This window comes from Triticum urartu, chromosome 4A, assembly GCF_056163025.1.
Source record: "Triticum urartu cultivar PI428250 chromosome 4A, HENAU_Tu73, whole genome shotgun sequence".
NCBI lineage: Eukaryota > Viridiplantae > Streptophyta > Magnoliopsida > Poales > Poaceae > Triticum > Triticum urartu.
Genome location: NC_141876.1, coordinates 515978382 through 515996723, shown reverse-complemented (window position 1 = coordinate 515996723; position 18342 = coordinate 515978382). Strand labels below are relative to the sequence as shown.

General features: G+C 42.0%; 1 protein-coding gene across 2 annotated transcripts; it reads right to left on the bottom strand.

Moving 5' to 3' along the window:
• Positions 1–8529: 8529 nt before the first annotated feature.
• LOC125552463 (uncharacterized) lies at positions 8530–17007 on the bottom strand. 2 transcript variants are annotated; one of them, XM_048716023.2, is made up of 12 exons: positions 16321–16459; positions 14972–15042; positions 14785–14868; positions 14453–14695; positions 14182–14331; positions 12294–13753; positions 11182–11255; positions 10912–10993; positions 10710–10835; positions 10464–10570; positions 9374–9528; positions 8530–8981 (listed from the first exon to the last, which is right to left on the bottom strand). In XM_048716023.2, exons 2-12 carry the CDS (start codon positions 14984–14986, stop codon positions 8742–8744), a joined length of 2736 nt encoding a protein of 911 aa, XP_048571980.1. In that variant the 5' UTR covers positions 14987–15042; positions 16321–16459; the 3' UTR covers positions 8530–8741. The 2 variants fall into 2 exon arrangements, with proteins under 2 accessions (XP_048571980.1, XP_048571979.1); XM_048716022.2 differs by having other exon boundaries at positions 14785–15042; positions 16321–17007.
• Between the last annotated feature and the right edge of the window lie 1335 nt (positions 17008–18342).

Sequence of the window (18342 nt, the reverse complement as noted above, 5' to 3'; positions counted from 1 at the left end):
TCACAAAGTACATACCTTGACAAGATATTGAAGAAGTTCAATATGGATCAGTCCAAGAAGGGGTTCTTGCCTGTATTGCAAGGTATGAGATTGAGCACAGCTCAATGCCCGACCACGGCAGAAGATAGAGAAAAGATGAGTGTCGTCCCCTATGCCTCGGCCATAGGGTCTATCATGTATGCCATGATGTGTACCAGACCTGATGTAAACCTTGCCGTAAGTTTGGTAGGAAGGTACCAAAGTAATCCCGACATGGAACACTGGACAGCGGTCAAGAATATCCTGAAGTACTTGAAAAGGATTAAGATATGTTTCTCGTGTATGGAGGTGACGAAGAGCTCGTCGTAAAGGGTTACGTCGATGCTAGCTTCGACACAGATCTGGATGACTCTAAGTCACAAACCGGATACATGTATATTTTGAATGGTGGGGCAATCAGCTGGTGCAGTTGCAAGCAAAGCGTCGTGGCGGGATCTACATGTGAAGCGGAGTACATGGCAGCCTCGGAGGCAACACAAGAAGCAATCTTGGTGAAGGAGTTCATTACCGACCTAGGAGTTATTCCCAATGCGTCGGGCCCGATGACTCTCTTCTGTGACAACACTGGAGCTATTGCCCTTGCCAAGGAGCCCAGGTTTCACAGGAAGACCAGGCATATCAAGTATCGCTTCAACTCCACTCGTGAAAATGTTTAAAATGGAGACATAGATATTTGCAAAGTGCATACGGACCTAAATATCGCAGATCCATTGACTAAACCTCTTCCTCGAGCAAAACATGATCAACACCAGAACTCTATGGGTGTTCGATTCATCACAATGTAACTACATTATTGACTCTAGTGAAAGTGGGAGACTGTTGGAAATATGCCCTAGAGGCAATAATAAAATGATTATTATTATATTTCCTTGTTCATGATAATTGTCTATTGTTCATGCTATAATTGTGTTATTCGGAAATCATAATGCATGTGTGAATACATAGACCATAACATGTCCCTAGTAAGCATCTAGTTAACTAGCTCGTTGATCAATAGATAGTCACGGTTTCCCGACTATGGACATTGGATGTCATTGATAATGGGATCACATCATTAGGAGAATGATGTGATGGACAAGACCCACTCCTAAGCATAGCACAAGATCGTGTAGTTCGTTTGCTAGAGCTTTTCCAGTGTCAAGTATCATTTCCTTAGACCATGAGATCGTGTAACTCCCGGATGCCGTAGGAGTGCTTTGGGTGTACCAAACGTCACAACATAACTGGGTGACTATAAAGGTATACTACAGGTATACCCAAAAGTATCTGTTGGGTTGACACGGATCGAGACTGGAATTTGTCACTCCGTATGACGGAGAGGTATCTCTGGGCCCACTCGGTAATGCATCATCATAATGAGCTCAATGTGACCAAGTGTTTGGTCACGGGGTCATGCATTACGGTACGAGTAAAGTGACTTGCCGGTAACGAGATTGAACGAGGTATTGGGATACCGACGATCGAATCTCAGGCAAGTAACGTACCGATTGACAAAGGGAATTGTATACGGGATTGATTGAATCCTCGACATCGTGGTTCATCCGATGAGATCATCGTGGAACATGTGGGAGCCAACATGGGTATCCAGATCCCGCTGTTGGTTATTGACCGGAGAGTCGTCTCGGTCATGTCTACGTGTCTCCCGAACCCATAGGGTCTACACACTTAAGGTTCGGTGACGCTAGGGTTGTAGAGATATTAGTATGCGGTAACCCGAAAGTTGTTTGGAGTCCCGGATGAGATCCCGGACATCATGAGGAGTTCCGGAATGGTCCGGAGGTGAAGATTTATATATAGGAAGTCCAGTTTCGGCCATCGGGAAAGTTTCGGGGGTAATCGGTATTGTACCGGGACCACCGGAAGGGTCCCGAGGGTACTCCGGGTGGGGCCACCTATCCCGGAGGGCCCCATGGTCTGAAGTGGGAGGGGAACCATCCCCTGGTGGGCTGGTGCGCCCCCCATGGGCCTCCCCCTGCGCCTAGGGTTGGAAACCCTAGGGGTGGGGGCGCCCCACTTGGCTTGGGGGGCAAGTCCCTCCCCTTGGCCGCCGCCTCCCTTTGGAGATCCCATCTCCTAGGGCCGCCGCCCCCCCTTGGGGCCCTATATATAGTGGGGGGAGGGAGGGCAGCCGCACCAAGTCTCTGGCGCCTCCCTCTCCCCACGTAACACCTCTCTCTCTATCTCGTTGGAGCTTGGCGAAGCCCTGCCGAGATCACTGTTGCTTCCACCACCACGCCGTCGTGCTGCTGGATCTCCATCAACCTCTCCTTCCCCTTGCTGGATCAAGAAGGAGGAGACGTCTTCCCAACCGTACGTGTGTTGAACGCGGAGGTGCCGTCCGTTCGGCGCTAGGTCATCGGTGATTTGGATCACGACGAGTATGACTCCATCAACCCCGTTCTCTTGAATGCTTCCGCTCGCGATCTACAAGGGTATGTAGATGCACTCCCCTCTCCCTCGTTGCTAGATGACTCCATAGATTGATCTTGGTGATGCGTAGAAAATTTTAAAATTTTGCTACGTTCCCCAACAGTATGAACAGTTGAGATTCGTAGGATGACCTGGATGTATGTTCAAAACATTAAGGCTACCTTTCTGATACATCAAATGAGGCACACAATTCTCTGGGATTATCTGTTGAAAAACATAGTAATAACTTCATAGTTAGCAATGATGTAGTAGTTTTAGAAGTATGCAAAAGATGCACGAATGTCGTAATAGTAAAAAATCTTACCAGGGTATCCCCATGGTAGTTACCGTAGTTCAACACATGCACTAGTGGCACGTATTGACCATAATGTTGAGGAGTTTGATTGTAGATATTGTAATTCTCAATGTCGGTACAAAATCCGACCAGATGATTTTTCTCCTTGTAAGTTAATTCGGAGCCATCGGTGTAGTGGGTTTTGTCTACCATCTCCCGCGCATTCTTTAAAGAATGAAAATAAGCTGTCAATGAAAATAAGCTGTCAACTATTTTGAAATGAACAATATAAATTAGTTAATAATTAACTATGTTTGAGAAACTCACATAGCGGTAGAACTGGAGACGTATCAACAAGGACCCAAATGTCCATATTGTCTTGGTCGATGTCAGGATCACCAAGATCCATGGTGACAAGCATACCCTCATCAAAACCATACATCTTGCAAAATGCTTCCCAATTTTTGCAACCAAAATGGGTTACGCTCCCAGAATTATACAAATTTACTTCAAAATCCACATCATGATGAGTCCTTAGGTGAATTTTCTTTGTTTCATAATAATTTTCATGGTCTTCAAAATCCATCCTCTCCAAGACATAGCGTCTTGCATGGCATGGGATAAGCCATACTCGAATTGTAACAGATGAAAATTACATGTTGAAATAGTTTGAAGTCATGCTTAATTATGAAAAAAACACTTGTCGTCGTTGTGTATCGTTTCAACTTCGAAGGTCTCCTCGAGCTTAATGCTGAAGCGCCGATCATCGTCCAGGTGAGGCCTGTCGCACAAACCTCGATCATCGTGGCACCAGCCGCACTCCCCCGGGAGACTTTCGTCGTCCGATGACGACATTTCCTACGTTCATAATTCAAAACTACATCATCTCTTGTGTCCGATGACTTGTGCATTTTCAGCCAGGCCCAGTGGAGTTGGCCTAAAAACATTTCTTTCTTTAAGCCTGCTACATCCATCTCAAGTATTTATGGTCAAGGGTTAGCAGGGCCATCCAAATAGAATATGTGGTATGGGCTTTTTTAGTAGGTCATCCTACCAGATTAGGGTTTATCGATGGCGAGAAACTGACATTAGTAATAACTATGAGTTGATATCACACTTCTATATGTATAACACAAGAGGTAGTTGATCCTACTTAATTAAGTACTAAGATACCCCGGCCCATGCATTAGTCGCAAGTACCCCATATGTCCTATTTTTAGCAAAGTCATGCTAAAATTCACGGAAAATTTCAGCATGACCTTTGCTGAAAATAGGACATATGGAGTACCCGAATTTTCCGGAATGGAAGTTAATCGACATTCCGGCAAACTCAAGGGCCTCTCGGGGTACCTGCAAAATCATTATCCCACCCCCGCCCCGCTGCAACCCCACAACACCCCACAATATCATCATGACACGATGGTCGGAGACAAAACCCCCCAATATCATCACGACACGATGGTCGGAGACAAAACCCAGCAATATATCTTCTAGCCATGAAACTCTACCATGATTCTCCTTTCTTCCCCTTTTTTCACTTAAACCTGCAAACATGTAGGGAAAGAAATTAATACAAGGCACAAAAATGGCATGCTATGTGGCCTTAATGCTACAGAACATATGAAATACATGCCAGCAATATATATGATATAAGCTCCAATAATTTTTTAATAAAAACAGTAGCTAAAAAAAGTAGCAAGCAAGCAATTCATTTGACTAACTATTTAAGTGTTCTGGACTCCAACAACCACTTTGCAAACAAGCAGGAAAGTGGTTCTTCATGGATAGCTGAAAGTGGTTCTTCCTTGAGGGATGTGTGATCTATGATGGTGTTGTCTTTTTGCTTAATTAGCTTTGCTTAATCCTATGAGGAGCACTGGATTGAAGCAACGGCTCAGAACATGTCAACTGCCTGTGCAGGCATAAAGCATGTTGTTGGGATGGAGGTGGTGGAATCCACTTGTTGTCTGGCTAAGAGGTTGAAGTTGGCACTGATTAGTGCTGAAGTTGGCACTCTTTAAATTTAGAAAAGAAAAGGCACCACATAATATTGATGGATAGGGGAAAGCTTTGCAATTGCACCCACAAGTGTCAAGCACCAACTTAATAGCCACTCCTAATAAATCCTTCCCATGACAGTATGACGCTCACTCTCGGTTCGACACATAATATTATTCTCCCGCATTAGCTAAAATGGCTAAAACCGAATGCGATAATCCTAGTGTTCTCTTGTGGTGGTGGTGAGATGCCCATATCATGCATTGGTGGGCAACGATGATTAGATTAAACTGTAACCAGGCACATACTTACAGGTGTTTGCTAATATGAAAAAGCAGTGGACCTTTGGGTACAAAGGAGTGGGCCTGAACGGTGCAAACAAAAAGAAACTGATAAAAAAGATGAGTGTTGTGTTCCCGGGGGTGGAAGAACATGACAGGGCCAGCCGACGATTCTTAACTCGATCAAAAAGTGATTATTACCCATGGAAATGGCACCAAATCCCTCCGGATCATTAACAAGGGAGGATGCAGACAGGGGACTTCAATCAATCGAGCATCAGCAGCACAGCGGCTTAACCAGATGGAATGGAATCGGGTTGGAAGGGCAACTAGCAAGCAACATGCAAAGCAGTAGTGTGGCGGCAGCAGAGAGCAGCATCAACAGCGGGAAAGAGCAACGCCAAGGCAGCAGCAAGCAGCGGCCAAGCAGCGAACATCAACAGCAGCAGTAGTGCAGTCAGTAGAGCAACAGCAGCAGCGGGGGCGGCGCGACAACAGTCAGCACGGGCACGCACGAGCGGCAACGGGCGGACGAGCACGGGCGAGGGATGGCCAGGGGCGCACAGGAGGATGCGTGCCCAAGGGCAGGAGCAGCGGGGAGGGCGTGCACCGGGGCACGGCAGAGGAGCCCGGGGGCATGGGCCGGCTGTGGGGTGAGCGCGAGGTCGACGGCGGCGGCTTACGGCGGCCTATGGAGGCGGATCAAAGGGAGGAACGGCTGAGGGACTCACCGCGGAGATCGTGGCAGGCTCGGTGAAGGCCGGGGTGGACCGGAGAGACGGTGGCGACCGCGAGATGGCGACGACTGGAGGAAGAAGAAGGACTCCTCCTCATAGTGCTCCAGCGGCGACTCCGGGGGCGGAGCGGGCGCGGGGGTCGGCGGCGGCGGTGGAGAGCGGGCGCGGGGGGTTTGCTCGGCGGCGGTGGAGAGCGAGAGCGGGCGAGGGGGAGGAGGGGGATCGATCTGGCGAGAGGGAGAGTTAGCCAGGGGGGAAGGTTAGTAATGGCGCACCTCCTAGGGGTGCGCCATAAGTACTTTGATAGGAATGGCACACCTTCCCCTGGTGCGCCATTACTAACTTTTTTTTGGATTTTTAGTTGCATCTAATATTTTTTTAGAAAATGACGATCAAATTTAAAAACATTTATGAATGTGAAAAAATATCATCAAATTTGTTATTTAAAAATATTTATGAATATGAAAAAATATCACCAAATTTGGTATTTTAAAATATCATCAAATTTGTTATTTGCAAATATCATCAATTTTTTTGGATTTTTAGTTGCATTCATTTGTGAATTGGTAAAACATTTATGAATGTGAAAAAATATCATCAAATTTGAAAAAATATTCATGAATTCAAAAGGTGCCAATGAAATTTAAAAATATTCATGAGTTCAAAAAATATTAACAAATTTAATATTTTTTGTGAGTTAGAAATTCAATACCAGAATAAACACATAAATAAATATTCATGAGGACTAGAACAGAAGAAATATCATTACTAGTTTTGCAAAACAAAAAAAAATTGTTAGTAGTGGCGCACCTTGGTTGTGATGCGCCATTACTAGTTTGAACTAGTAATGGCGCACTGTACCCTGATGCGTCATTACTAGTTTTGGAAAGAAAAAAATTTAGTAGTGGCCCACCGTGTGTGTGATGCACCATTACTAGTTAAAACTATTAATGGCGCACTGTGCGCTGGTGCGCCATTAATAGTTTTAAAAAAATAAAAAAATAAAATTTGCTAATAATGGCGCATCGTGTGTGGTGCGCCATTAGTAATGAGGACACTAATGGCGCACCTGTATCTAATGTGCTACTGCTATATAGCAGTGACGCACCATATACATGGTGCACCATTAATGTTCATATTGGCTATAGCCCTTCTTCTAGTAGTGTAATATCTTTTACACTCAGACACCTCTGCCGGTACAACTATAAGTTGAGAAAACTGTCATGAACGAAGAAAATGTCAGGAAAAAAAATGAGGAGAGTAAATCTGATAACTCGAAAGAATAAGAAAGTAAGCATGCAATAAGAGAGGTACTATAATGAACATAGTATTACTCCCCTATTTTAAAATAAGTGACTCGACTTTATACTAGTTTTAGTATAAAATAACAGCTAAATTGTTAAAACCCTCAAAGAAAGAAAGGAATCACTATACGAGAGTGGACGATTTGCAGACGGGGGCATCTGCACCCGCTTTTTAAAAATGTACTTTTTACGCGTTTTGTAATGTTCAAAAATTCTTAAAAAAAATTATGCATACATGTTGGCAAAGGTATGTCCACGGCACAAAGTTTTATGTAAAAAAATATTTTTGTTTTGTCTCAGTAAAAAAGACAAATTTTACTGCTTCTAAATAGCGTTTCACGGCACAAGATTTTATCTTTTTTGCACAGGCTAAAAAAAAGTTATTTTTCTGTGAAACTTTCTGCACACACATAGAATATGGAGATGTCCGCGCGTATCTTTTTTCAGATTTTTTTGACATTGCAAAATGTGTTTTCCAAAATGGGTTCATATATATCCGGGTTCATCCATGCATTTCTCATCACTATAATAGCAACAAAAATGAAAATTAACAAACCATGGACATGGAGTTTCTAGTCGTGAGCTGAAATTCTCTCTCATGAACACTAAGCTCTAAAAACAGTAAAAAAACACATTTTGACAACAAACATTGACGAAATGTCTACATGCTCAGGGCAAAAAAATGATGCTCCAAAAAGACTACTTTTAAAAGCAATTTGGATCATGATTTTTCCCCAGAACATTAGGGATGTTTTTTCATCATGGAAATCTGCATGTGTGTAGATAATTTGTCAGTGTTTGTTGCCAAATAATTTCAGATTTTGTACTATTTTTTTAATTATACTGTTCATCATTGATGCATTTGAGCCCGCACGCAGAAGAAGATTTTCGCACAAACCACCAACTATCGAGGCTGATTTTTCACATAACGCCTACTATTTGGGTTGCACAAAATGTAATCTGTTGAGCTAGCTCTAATCCGTCATTTGACACCGTTGATACAATTCCTGATGAGTTGTCCGGTTTTAAGTGCACACGTGACAGAAAAAAGTAAGCCACACTAGTTGGCCAACCGAAGCTACCTATATCTCCCAAAGTAGTGGTCAAAAAGAGTAGAAAAAAATCCAAATTAATAGTAGGTACATGTATGCTTGAAATGTTTTGAATTTTAACCAATTTTTTATTGAGCCAACTAAACCACCAACATCTCCCAAATATATTGTCTTTAGCCAAATAAGTTTTTAAAACCAAGGTGCATATATGATTTAATAAAAAAAATAAACATTGCATTTGAGCCAAAAAATTGAATGAGAAACTAAAACTGCAATGGTTTTAGCTGATCTGGCGGCACGACAGCGTAAATCCAGCCGCACATGCAGTCAACTAAAAGGGCAACAACCGCTCGATTCCATGGTCGTGCGAAATTGGCTGCACTTGTCTTCTGTGGAGCAGTTTCGCGGAACAAATTGTTTGAAACAGCTGCCAAAATTGCATTTACACTCATTCACTCAGTTTACCTCTGTTCTGTACAGCTTTAATGCGAGGAATTTTTTGATAAATCAAAAGAATAAAGGAAGCACAACCTAGAGAGCTAATGGACAAACTGTACAGATTAACAGCTAAATACAACCCCCAAACAAATGAATGAAATCACTACATGACTACAAGAACTAACACATCAGGATATACACTTTACAGGTAACGGCGAAGAAACTGCTCCAGAGTAAAGAGCCTTAAGTACAGAAATGAACTTCAAAAGAGTTTCTTCAGAAAACCACCTCAGTTTCCATGTATGTACTGTGTAATTTTCATCTGCTTGCTTGTTCTGCGAATTTCCAGTGCTGCTGTTAAATCTTCCTTCGTTTATGTGTTTGTGCAAGATTAATGTCAAGCATTCCTTGTCGTGCTGATCCACAACCTAAGTATAGGAAATGCAGTAGGAAAATTTAGAAATTGTCAACAAAACGATATCAACTCTTTTAGTATGATGAAGCAATATATTTAGCTCGTTTTAAATCACAGCTCAGTAAAATAAGAGGGGATTGCCCTTTAGAAATATCGAGTATAAGAACAATAAGATGATAAGTACTCTGTACAATAAAAATACAAGTTTAGAGACAAGGATCAGACCTGTGTGCGAGAATACACAGAGCCACACTTATGCATATTCCACAATTGACAAGAATATAACAAATATCCCCTTATGGGCAAGGGAACTATCTCAGAGCGAACTATTTTATGAAAAGAACATTGTTGCAATGCAAAGTAACCTAGATAAATTGGAAATCTTAGAGGTCAAACACAACTTACCACTTCCTTAATACTGTTGATAGAACAGCATTCATCGAGAGAGAAATATGGAGGGTGTGAATCATCAGGAAAGCAACCAAACTGATGTAGGTTCTCAATGCACACACATATTGATCCTTCAGTAACAACAAGGGATCGAATAACCAGGGATTCCTCTGCAAAACAGAAATGGACATTAATTCAGCAATTTCTAAGTAAAAGAACTACCATATGCCATGTCATGCCAGATGTGGCATCGTCAATATTTGGTGATGATGCATGTCACTATCAGATCGTTTACAGGATTTAACAAAATGGACCCAATTAAAGCCAGAAGGAATTTATGCACCTGGGTGCTGAAATTGAAAAAATGGGTAAACATCTAAATATTCATGTAAAGAATTGGGGATGAAAAATGGAAATTGCCTTGCAAACATCTAACCATGAAGAATTAAACAAGGTACCCTTAGGTTTCTTAAAGATCAAATTACATGACCACCCAGCAGACATACTATGTAGTTATCTACCTTGCAAACTAACATAACATATGCATATGCCAAAGTTCAAGTAATCATCATGACGACTTCAGCTCAATGGCAGCATGTTGTGTCATGATGGGCTTGAGTCTTTGATCGATTAATCCCCAGCTCTCTCACCATAGGACTGAGTGCACTGTACTCGAACTAGAGATGATGCTACAGAACAAAGTTTAACACTTCGATGTTGAATCATTGATACTGAGCAAGAAATTGTGTGCATTCTGGACAAAATATCATAATGATTGCCCAGGATAAAGCTTGTGGGCTCATTGCTCTAGTTATCATATGTCCAAACGAGATTTTGGACAGTAAGCATAAAAAATATTCATTTAGAAACAAAATGGCTTAAATAGTGTTACTCAACTTACCATAATACAGATGATAAAAAACAACATGTTTTCTTTCGCAAGGATAAGATGTGTATCAATCCTACTCTACTTTGTCAGGCTTTAAGGGAGAAAGCCAAGACTCAGCCAAGTAAGTAACATCATAAGAACTCAAAAGGTGAAGAAAGTTTTAGTCTAGATCCCATAGACAAATAGGGGTTATTTTCACCACTCAAAGAACAGTACCTTCAGCATCATTCTTCCAAAACATCAACATGGAGTAGAGAAATATCCCCATCTTCAAACTTGCACATATACATTTCTCGAGCAATTTAACTTGGATCTTCTCCCAACTGCGATTTAAATTATAGGAGAGAGTGTAATCAGAAAATGAAATAGAAGGCACAATAAACACACACAAAATCCTTTCTTTGTTTATCTAAAAGAGAAGGCCTTTGCTCACGGAGAAAACATAAAGCTAAATAGACAAACCTTTGCAAAGATACCCCGCTGGTTAACTGTGGAAAGCTGAACAGATTCAAGAGCCAAAGTACATCTTGCGCTTCCTTGGAAGTACGTGTCAAGAATAGATGAGCTGTATGATCTGCCATGTGTACCCTGCGATACGACAAAACAAAAGTAAGCCTCAGATAAGCCAAAAAAAAACCCACTTATGATTGATATGCTAATAGACCTTAGTGCTTGTAGACCCAGCCCAGTCAAAACTTTTTCCAGATCTTCAAGCCTATAGCACCCCAAAACTCTTGGCATAATTTCTGTAAATTAATCAGTGTGTAAGAACTATTAATACAGTTTTAGAATAGAAACATGAGAAAATAAATTTCCGTACAACAATAAAAATGTAAAATTCCAGTTGCGATAGTCTTATAACTGTCTAACAGAGACAAAAGAGAACCAAGAGAAAGGCTTTGGAAGAAAAGAAAACAATGTGTAGAAAACTAACCTTGTTCATCTTGCTCCATATCAACTAGCAGAACATACAATTTATTCTGAGAACTTCTCAACAAGGCTACTTCTCTACAATAAGTAACAATACACTAGTCAGGTACAGTACCTAAAAAAATATCGCATGCAGACAGGCTTTCAGAACTGCTGTTAAGTTCAACAGAAGTTAAGAGAGCATTTACTGGGAATGGTTGAGGATTAAATGCTATACAAGAAGGTACTTAGAATTAAAAAATCCAACAAAATGTCCTGTTCAAAGGGCTCTTATTGATAACTACTTATTGTGCATTTAAGTACTTTGAAGTCTGAATCATGAGATATATTACTGGACATTTACGCATTTTATGTTCTATGCAAATGCCATCAACATCGGTGAAGACGGTGGTGGAGCCAAGGATTCAGGTCCCCATATCTTGGATTCAATTTCATTAGAAGTTTGGCCTAAAAAAGTTGGTTTGTAGACCCCCATACTGCACAAGGCCTCGACAGTCTCTCATCATTCGCCTACGGGTACAAATCATGGACTCCTGCATACCGTCTCTAACATGTCAAATTGTTACTTGATTAAAGTAACGAAAATTAAGTAGACCCAACACATACAGCCCTGTCATGTGTTGCATGACCATGGTGTTTTCATATACTTTGAATACATTCATCATCAATTAGAAAAATCTTGAGCTTCAATTTTCTCTAAGAAAGCACATGAATAAAAAATGTAATAGATATAGTTATGATTTTGAATATAATTGCATTCGCTACTCCAAAGCACTAATGGTCAGCAATTACCTGACTAACAGGTTAAGGCAGTTCTATTCTGCTAACTTTAACCGTCAGTGCATGTTTTGTTGTGCTGCATGGTGTTTAGTTTGAAAAACAAACTATAAAAGCAGAGGCAAATAAGTAACCATATTAGTCTGATATGCTGCAGCTAGTCCTTAATTTGCGAACTTACAGAAAAAGAAGTAATACGTACTTGTACTGATAATCTTTGGTTCTACAAAATGTACTTCGATAGTCAGCGACTCGTTCATTCAGATTCAATAGCTGTTCATCATCAATTTCTAGTCTCTACTCTCTACACATGTCAAATATAGGTAAAACAACTCTAACCTTTGAATTAAATCGCTTCCATCTTGAAATATGTATCCACAACGAGCTCCTTGTTCACATATTTCGGACTCTTCAACATTAGCAACTTCCAAATTGAAGAAATCCTCTATAAGCTTGTACTTATCCCTATCAGTGTTGCAAGTAACTGAATTGGCATCAATCGACAAGTTATTCTTGTGCAAGATACTTGAATAGTGTTTTTTTGAGCTTTGATCCTTGCAAATAGTACTTCCGCTTAGATCGTAGCTCAGATGACCATTTGCACCCACTGAAACCCCCTCATCCAACTTATCTTCATTAGCCTCTGGAAATTCTAGTTTAGTGCCATTACGGTTCTTAAAAATAGGAAATATCTTCCTCTTAACCTTTTGCTTGCCATTTTGTCTAATCAGATGGCCACCTGAATCTTGATCTAGATGTCCATTCCTCTGGTTACTTTCATCTGGCTCCTTAATACCAAACTCTATGGCATCTGTAAAAGTTGGGTCATCTTCTGCCGAACAGTCAGACAATTTTTCCTCTTGTGAGAAAAACTCCATCCCATCCATTTCCTCATGATCAATATCTGCATAAGGAAATGAAGCAATCTGACCATTCAGGGCTAGTTCCCTTTTTGTCTGAATTGCTACGCAATCATCTTCTGAATTGCACGAACATAAATCACCTGAAGAGTCATCACTGCAGCTGCTACCACTACCAAGAGAACCAACACATTGGAAATCTCCTGAACTCTGCAAAAATTCTTCCTCCAGAAAAAGTCTTCGACGTAGGATGTCTTCCTTGTATTGTGGGGGTGACTGTGGACTAGGGTATGCAAAGGATGGACTTGGTTCTATCAACTTGCTTGTTGCGTTAGAGGGTGTTCCGTTCGTATGCAAAAAAATTGCACCACCTTCCACATCAGAAAAAGAATCTGGATGTGAAGTGCCCACAAATTCTAGTGGAGGAAGCTGTACGGCAGAATTCAAGTGTACCCTTACATGAGTTTGGTCAGCATTCACTTCGTTCAAGGATCCTGCAGTGAAGCCATTAGCGCCATTGCATGCATCATCTGTGGAAGACAATTTAGACTCCAAAAGGTTTGAGCTGCTTCCACCTTCTGATGTCTTTGCCAGGTCTGTGACGCTCTTGGAGCTCTCTATGTTCAATTTTTCTCTTCTGTTTTGTTTGTTCTGACTTCCATTTCTGTTAGTGAAATCAACATAAAGGCTGTCACCATCTGTGCTCTCTGTATTTTCATCCATCCACTCCTTAAATTCACGCAGCCAGTCAGTCGATCTTTCTTTCTTCATCAACTCTGCTGTGCTTATCAAAGAAGTAATTTTTACGTCATTATCAGCAACGGCAACTTCATCCTTCTTAGAACTAGCACTATCACGGGGGCTGGACTGCTGGTCCACACCTTCATCACAAGGACTTCTCTCTTCCTCCAGAATACAGGCAAGTCGGGAAATCTTTTTCTAATATAAGTGGAAAGCAGAATGTCATTAAAATAGTCATACACGGTCACATTCAGCCGCGTTCAGGATACAACTGTAGGATGCCAAACTTCTGTAAAATTATTTCAGTTTTGCTAAGATATATTGATGGTTTTATAGTGCATTTATAGAAACTAAGATGTCATATATGGGAGCACCTAGGCTGAACCAAGCAAAAAAAGGAATCCTGACAACATACAGAAATAATGCTCCTGCATCACACATGAAAATAATGTATATCCAAGGGGGGAAATGAAGCCTAATACCAATTCACTAAGCAGATGCATTGACTTACCTATCCTCCAGGGAATAATAAAATCAAAAGTGTTAACTGAGGAAGCTTATAATTGGTGTGACATGCTGATATATAATAGATCAGACTATTAGCAGTCGGTAAAAGAGATGCATACCATCATGGAATTTGAAGTGTATTCATCCTCATGATCATCTTTTGCAGGGAAATAAAATCCATAGCCAGCAGGTTGTTTTTGTCTGCTTCCAAACAATACTTGCTTTTCCCAGTATTCTTGTGTGTTCATGCCTTTATCATCTAACTTTAACTGAGGCAGAAAAATCATGGAACAGAATATTCATGTTACTCCAATACTGTGGAAGAGACTTATAATAAACAAGACTATGGACAACCAAAATAGTTTAACATGCTTGAGCTAAAGCACTTACATTTTCTGAATTATGGAAAAAACTAAAAACACGTGCTCGATACCAACGAGCACAGCAGATTGGATTGCCTTCCAACCATACGTTCTGTAGCAAAGAAAAGCTGCCAAGAATTTCCAACTCTGAGAAATTTGATATGATGTTGTAAGAAAGATCAAGGCCCACAAGCGACGTGAGATTTTCAATCCCATGTATAGTAGTTAAAGCATTGTTTCTAAGTACTAGTTTACCAATCCGACTGAAAACCTGCACAAAGGTAACATGTAATCAGACAACAAAAGTAATGTCAAGAAGCTTGTTTACTATTTTAAACTGAACTGTGAAGGAAGTTAAACCTCACTCAAGGATGATATAGAGCGCAAATGATTAAATCCAAGGTCCAGATTTCGCAACTTTGTACATTTCCGCAGATTATCCACCTTTGCAAATCGGTTCCGACTAAGATCAAGGGTTTCAACCGCAGGTAACAATTGCAATGATTCGTCCATGAGTACAAGATCATTAGAAGCACAAGAGACATACGAAAGCCGAATCCATGCAGGAGAGTCCTTGATATCCATCACTCTACTCACAAATATATGCCTAAGAGCATCCTGCGGTAGCACAAAAATTAACTGTTATGAATCTGGTAACATCGCAATATTTCGTACAAGTGCTTGGAAAGGAAGCATAAATTTCAATAACTGCTCAATGAATACAAAGACATATGCATCACTTTTTGCTGCTAGCTGAGCTTTTGGTTGCATGCCATGATACGAATAGAGAGAAGATGTAGCACACCCGATCAACCTGCGGCCATCACATCAGGAACCAATACCGAAGTTCTCAAGCTACAACCCTCAATAATAATTCTGCCGTCCATCGGCCAACAAAGAACATTATTTAAAACAGAATAACAGATGCCGGATGACATGTCATGATTGGCAATGCAAGCACATGGGAGTAAGGTAAATCTGGTGTACTTATAATTAAGTAGTCCATGGGCCAACAAAAGAACTATGTTTAAAATAGAATAGCAGGTGCCACATTAAATCTTTATTAGTTCCAGATATCACTATTAATCCACCAAACATCTAAGGTTCTAGCTCAGAGGGAGCGATAATGTCCATAAGAGTTTCCGTCAGAATTTGGAAAACAAAGTACATGAGGTGCATAAAGCAACATTTCCAGCTGCATACAAGTACAGACATGACAATCTATCAGGAATCCACATGGCTGGGCATCTTTTTAATCTCACGGAATGACTAATTATATCAGGGGATAAATGCAGCATGTGCGAAAGACATAACCATTAGATAGCACTATGGTGATGTTGATCATGTGCTACAACAATTGCGTTACAGCAACATTGCAAGATGCCACAGTTGGTCTACTTCAGACAAGATAAATGGCGCAGACTAAATTGGTAAATTTGCATCGAAGTTGCAAGAGCAATACTCAGTGAAATCTAAATATAACCAACAAGATTCCATTAAACCCCACCAAAAAGACTGTAAACATCAGTAAACACAGAAGTTTCACACTAGAAAGGCATCTTAACACTACGAGAACAGCATACCACCAAAAATATTGTCAGGAACCTAATGAGTAAATAGAACATAATTAATGCATGCAGCGGACCAGATTGGATCCTAGGAACATAGTATTAACTATGGACCATACCAAACTACTGCAGCAAGTGGGCTGAAACTAAACCCCCCTTTGCTGGCTGTAGATGAACCAAACAGCGAACAATAATCATGATTCACAGCTCAGCTTAGCTCATAGACTCATAGTTTAGTAGGGGGTCATAATTAGCTGAATTGTCACCAGCAACAAATTACGTTAGCTGTATATGGCCAGAATTACGGGGAAACATGACAGAATCGCACCGTGGAGTTGTGGCAGACGAGCCTCTCGAGCGTGTGGCGGAGGTCGAGCAGTCCCCTGGCGGCGGAGGTGGAGAGGTCGCAGCCCCGCAGCTCGAGCACGCGGAGGCGCGCGAACGGCAGGAGCGAGAGCGGCGCCGGGTCGCGCCCCGGCCCCGCGGCGACGACCTTGAGCGAGGTGAGGAGGCGGAGGATCCGGCGGAGCTGCTCGAGCGCGCGGTGGTCCCCGAGGTCGGCGACGTAGGCGCGGAGGTAGTCGACGGGCGCCCCCGCGCCGACGGCCTCCAGCTCGCGCAGCGCCTCGAGGCGGGAGGCGACGTAGTGGAGGCCGACGGGGTGGAGGCGCAGGGTGAAGGAGCCGTCGAGCAGCTCGCCCGCGTGGCTGGCCACGAAGCGGACGAGCAGGTCGAGGTAGCGGTCGCCGGTGACCGGCGGCGCGGCCCCGGAGCGCGGGGTCGCCATTGGGATCCGGCTAGGGTTCGGGGGTGGGCCGCATCGGCGGAGGGGGGTGGGGGGTGGGGGGAGAAGGGACGGCGGGGCCGGCGGGCCGGCGGGCGGGCGGGGGAGAGGAAACGGACACGGGCGCGGCGCGGCGCGGCTGGCTGCTATGATTGAGGGACACGCACGCACGCGGGTGGGGGAGGGAACGGAAGGCGACGGGGTGCGAATGCGCAGCGCGACGCAACTGCAAATTGTATCGCCGGTTTCGCTTTGGCTTCGGCAGATTCCTTTTTCTTTGAGAGACGGTCCTGTTTGTTTAAGCTAGACTATAGAGTACTGGAAACTGACGGGATCGCCTGGCCTGGGTACTCCACTGTGCAGCTGTCGTGCTGCCGCGTGACTTTGCATGCTCCTTCACCGTGCGCTGGTGTATGTCCAACGATTTGTGTTAATCTATACTAGCACATACGCCCGTGCGTTGCAACGGGAAAAATTAATGTTTTGTGCAAGTATAATGTCCCACAGCACCGGATTCACTATGAAAAAACGCTCCTTCTACAAAATGAACATAAAAAATACGATGCAATTTAGCCGTGTTCATATTTTCTTTGTTGGGCATAATCTCCCACTGATTCCATCTAAGTATAATCCTTCCTTTAGTTACCGTGACGTCCTCACCCGTTTTAGTCGGGAATCAAATCCTTCCTTCTCTAATTTAATACCCCAACACACTGAAGCATGCATAGCCTTCTTTTTAACTATCTTACCTTTTTACCTCAAGTTCTTCCTTTAATTAGCCTCATCTATTTGAAAATTCTATTTATTAAGACCACAATCTTTCTTTTAATTAGTCCACCAGTTTATTCATAGTCCTTTTTTTTAATTAACCACATCCATTTAAATATTTTATTTAAGTCCACAATTCTTTCTTTAATTAGCTCATTCGCTTAAACACGAGGACTGCCACTCATATATTTAGAGCGAGTTGGGATTTAGTAAATGTGAATGGCGCATAGGTTGTTTCATCGAAGATTCAGACAGGAGGTCCTGTTTAAATTCCCATAATGTTAATTTATTTTGACCTAATTATTTTTCGCGGACTCTATGAAGCCCATAAAAGGCCCATCGAAATGAAAAGGACTGAACCAAACCAAGAATATCTATTCCCTTTAATAGTTGAACTGAACCAAACCAAGAATACTTATTCCCTTTAATAGTAGGTATAGATATAAGCATGATTATATCATCTACTCCCTCCGTTCCTAAATATTTGTTTTTCTAGAGATTTCAAATGGTTACCACATACGGATGTATATAGACATATTTTAGAGTGTAGATTCACTCATTTCGCTCCATATGTAGTCACTTGTTGAAATCTCTATAAAAACAAATATTTAAGAACGGAGGGAGTACTATCACTAAATGGAAATAGCCAACAATGGCACATCAACCACGGCAAACGCCTTCAACAAAAGACTACAACTAATCTACAACTAAATTGCCAATCTTCCACGGCAAACGCCTTCAACAAAAGACTACACACTCTCCTGGCGTCGCTGAGTCAGGACTGTGTAGACCTGAATA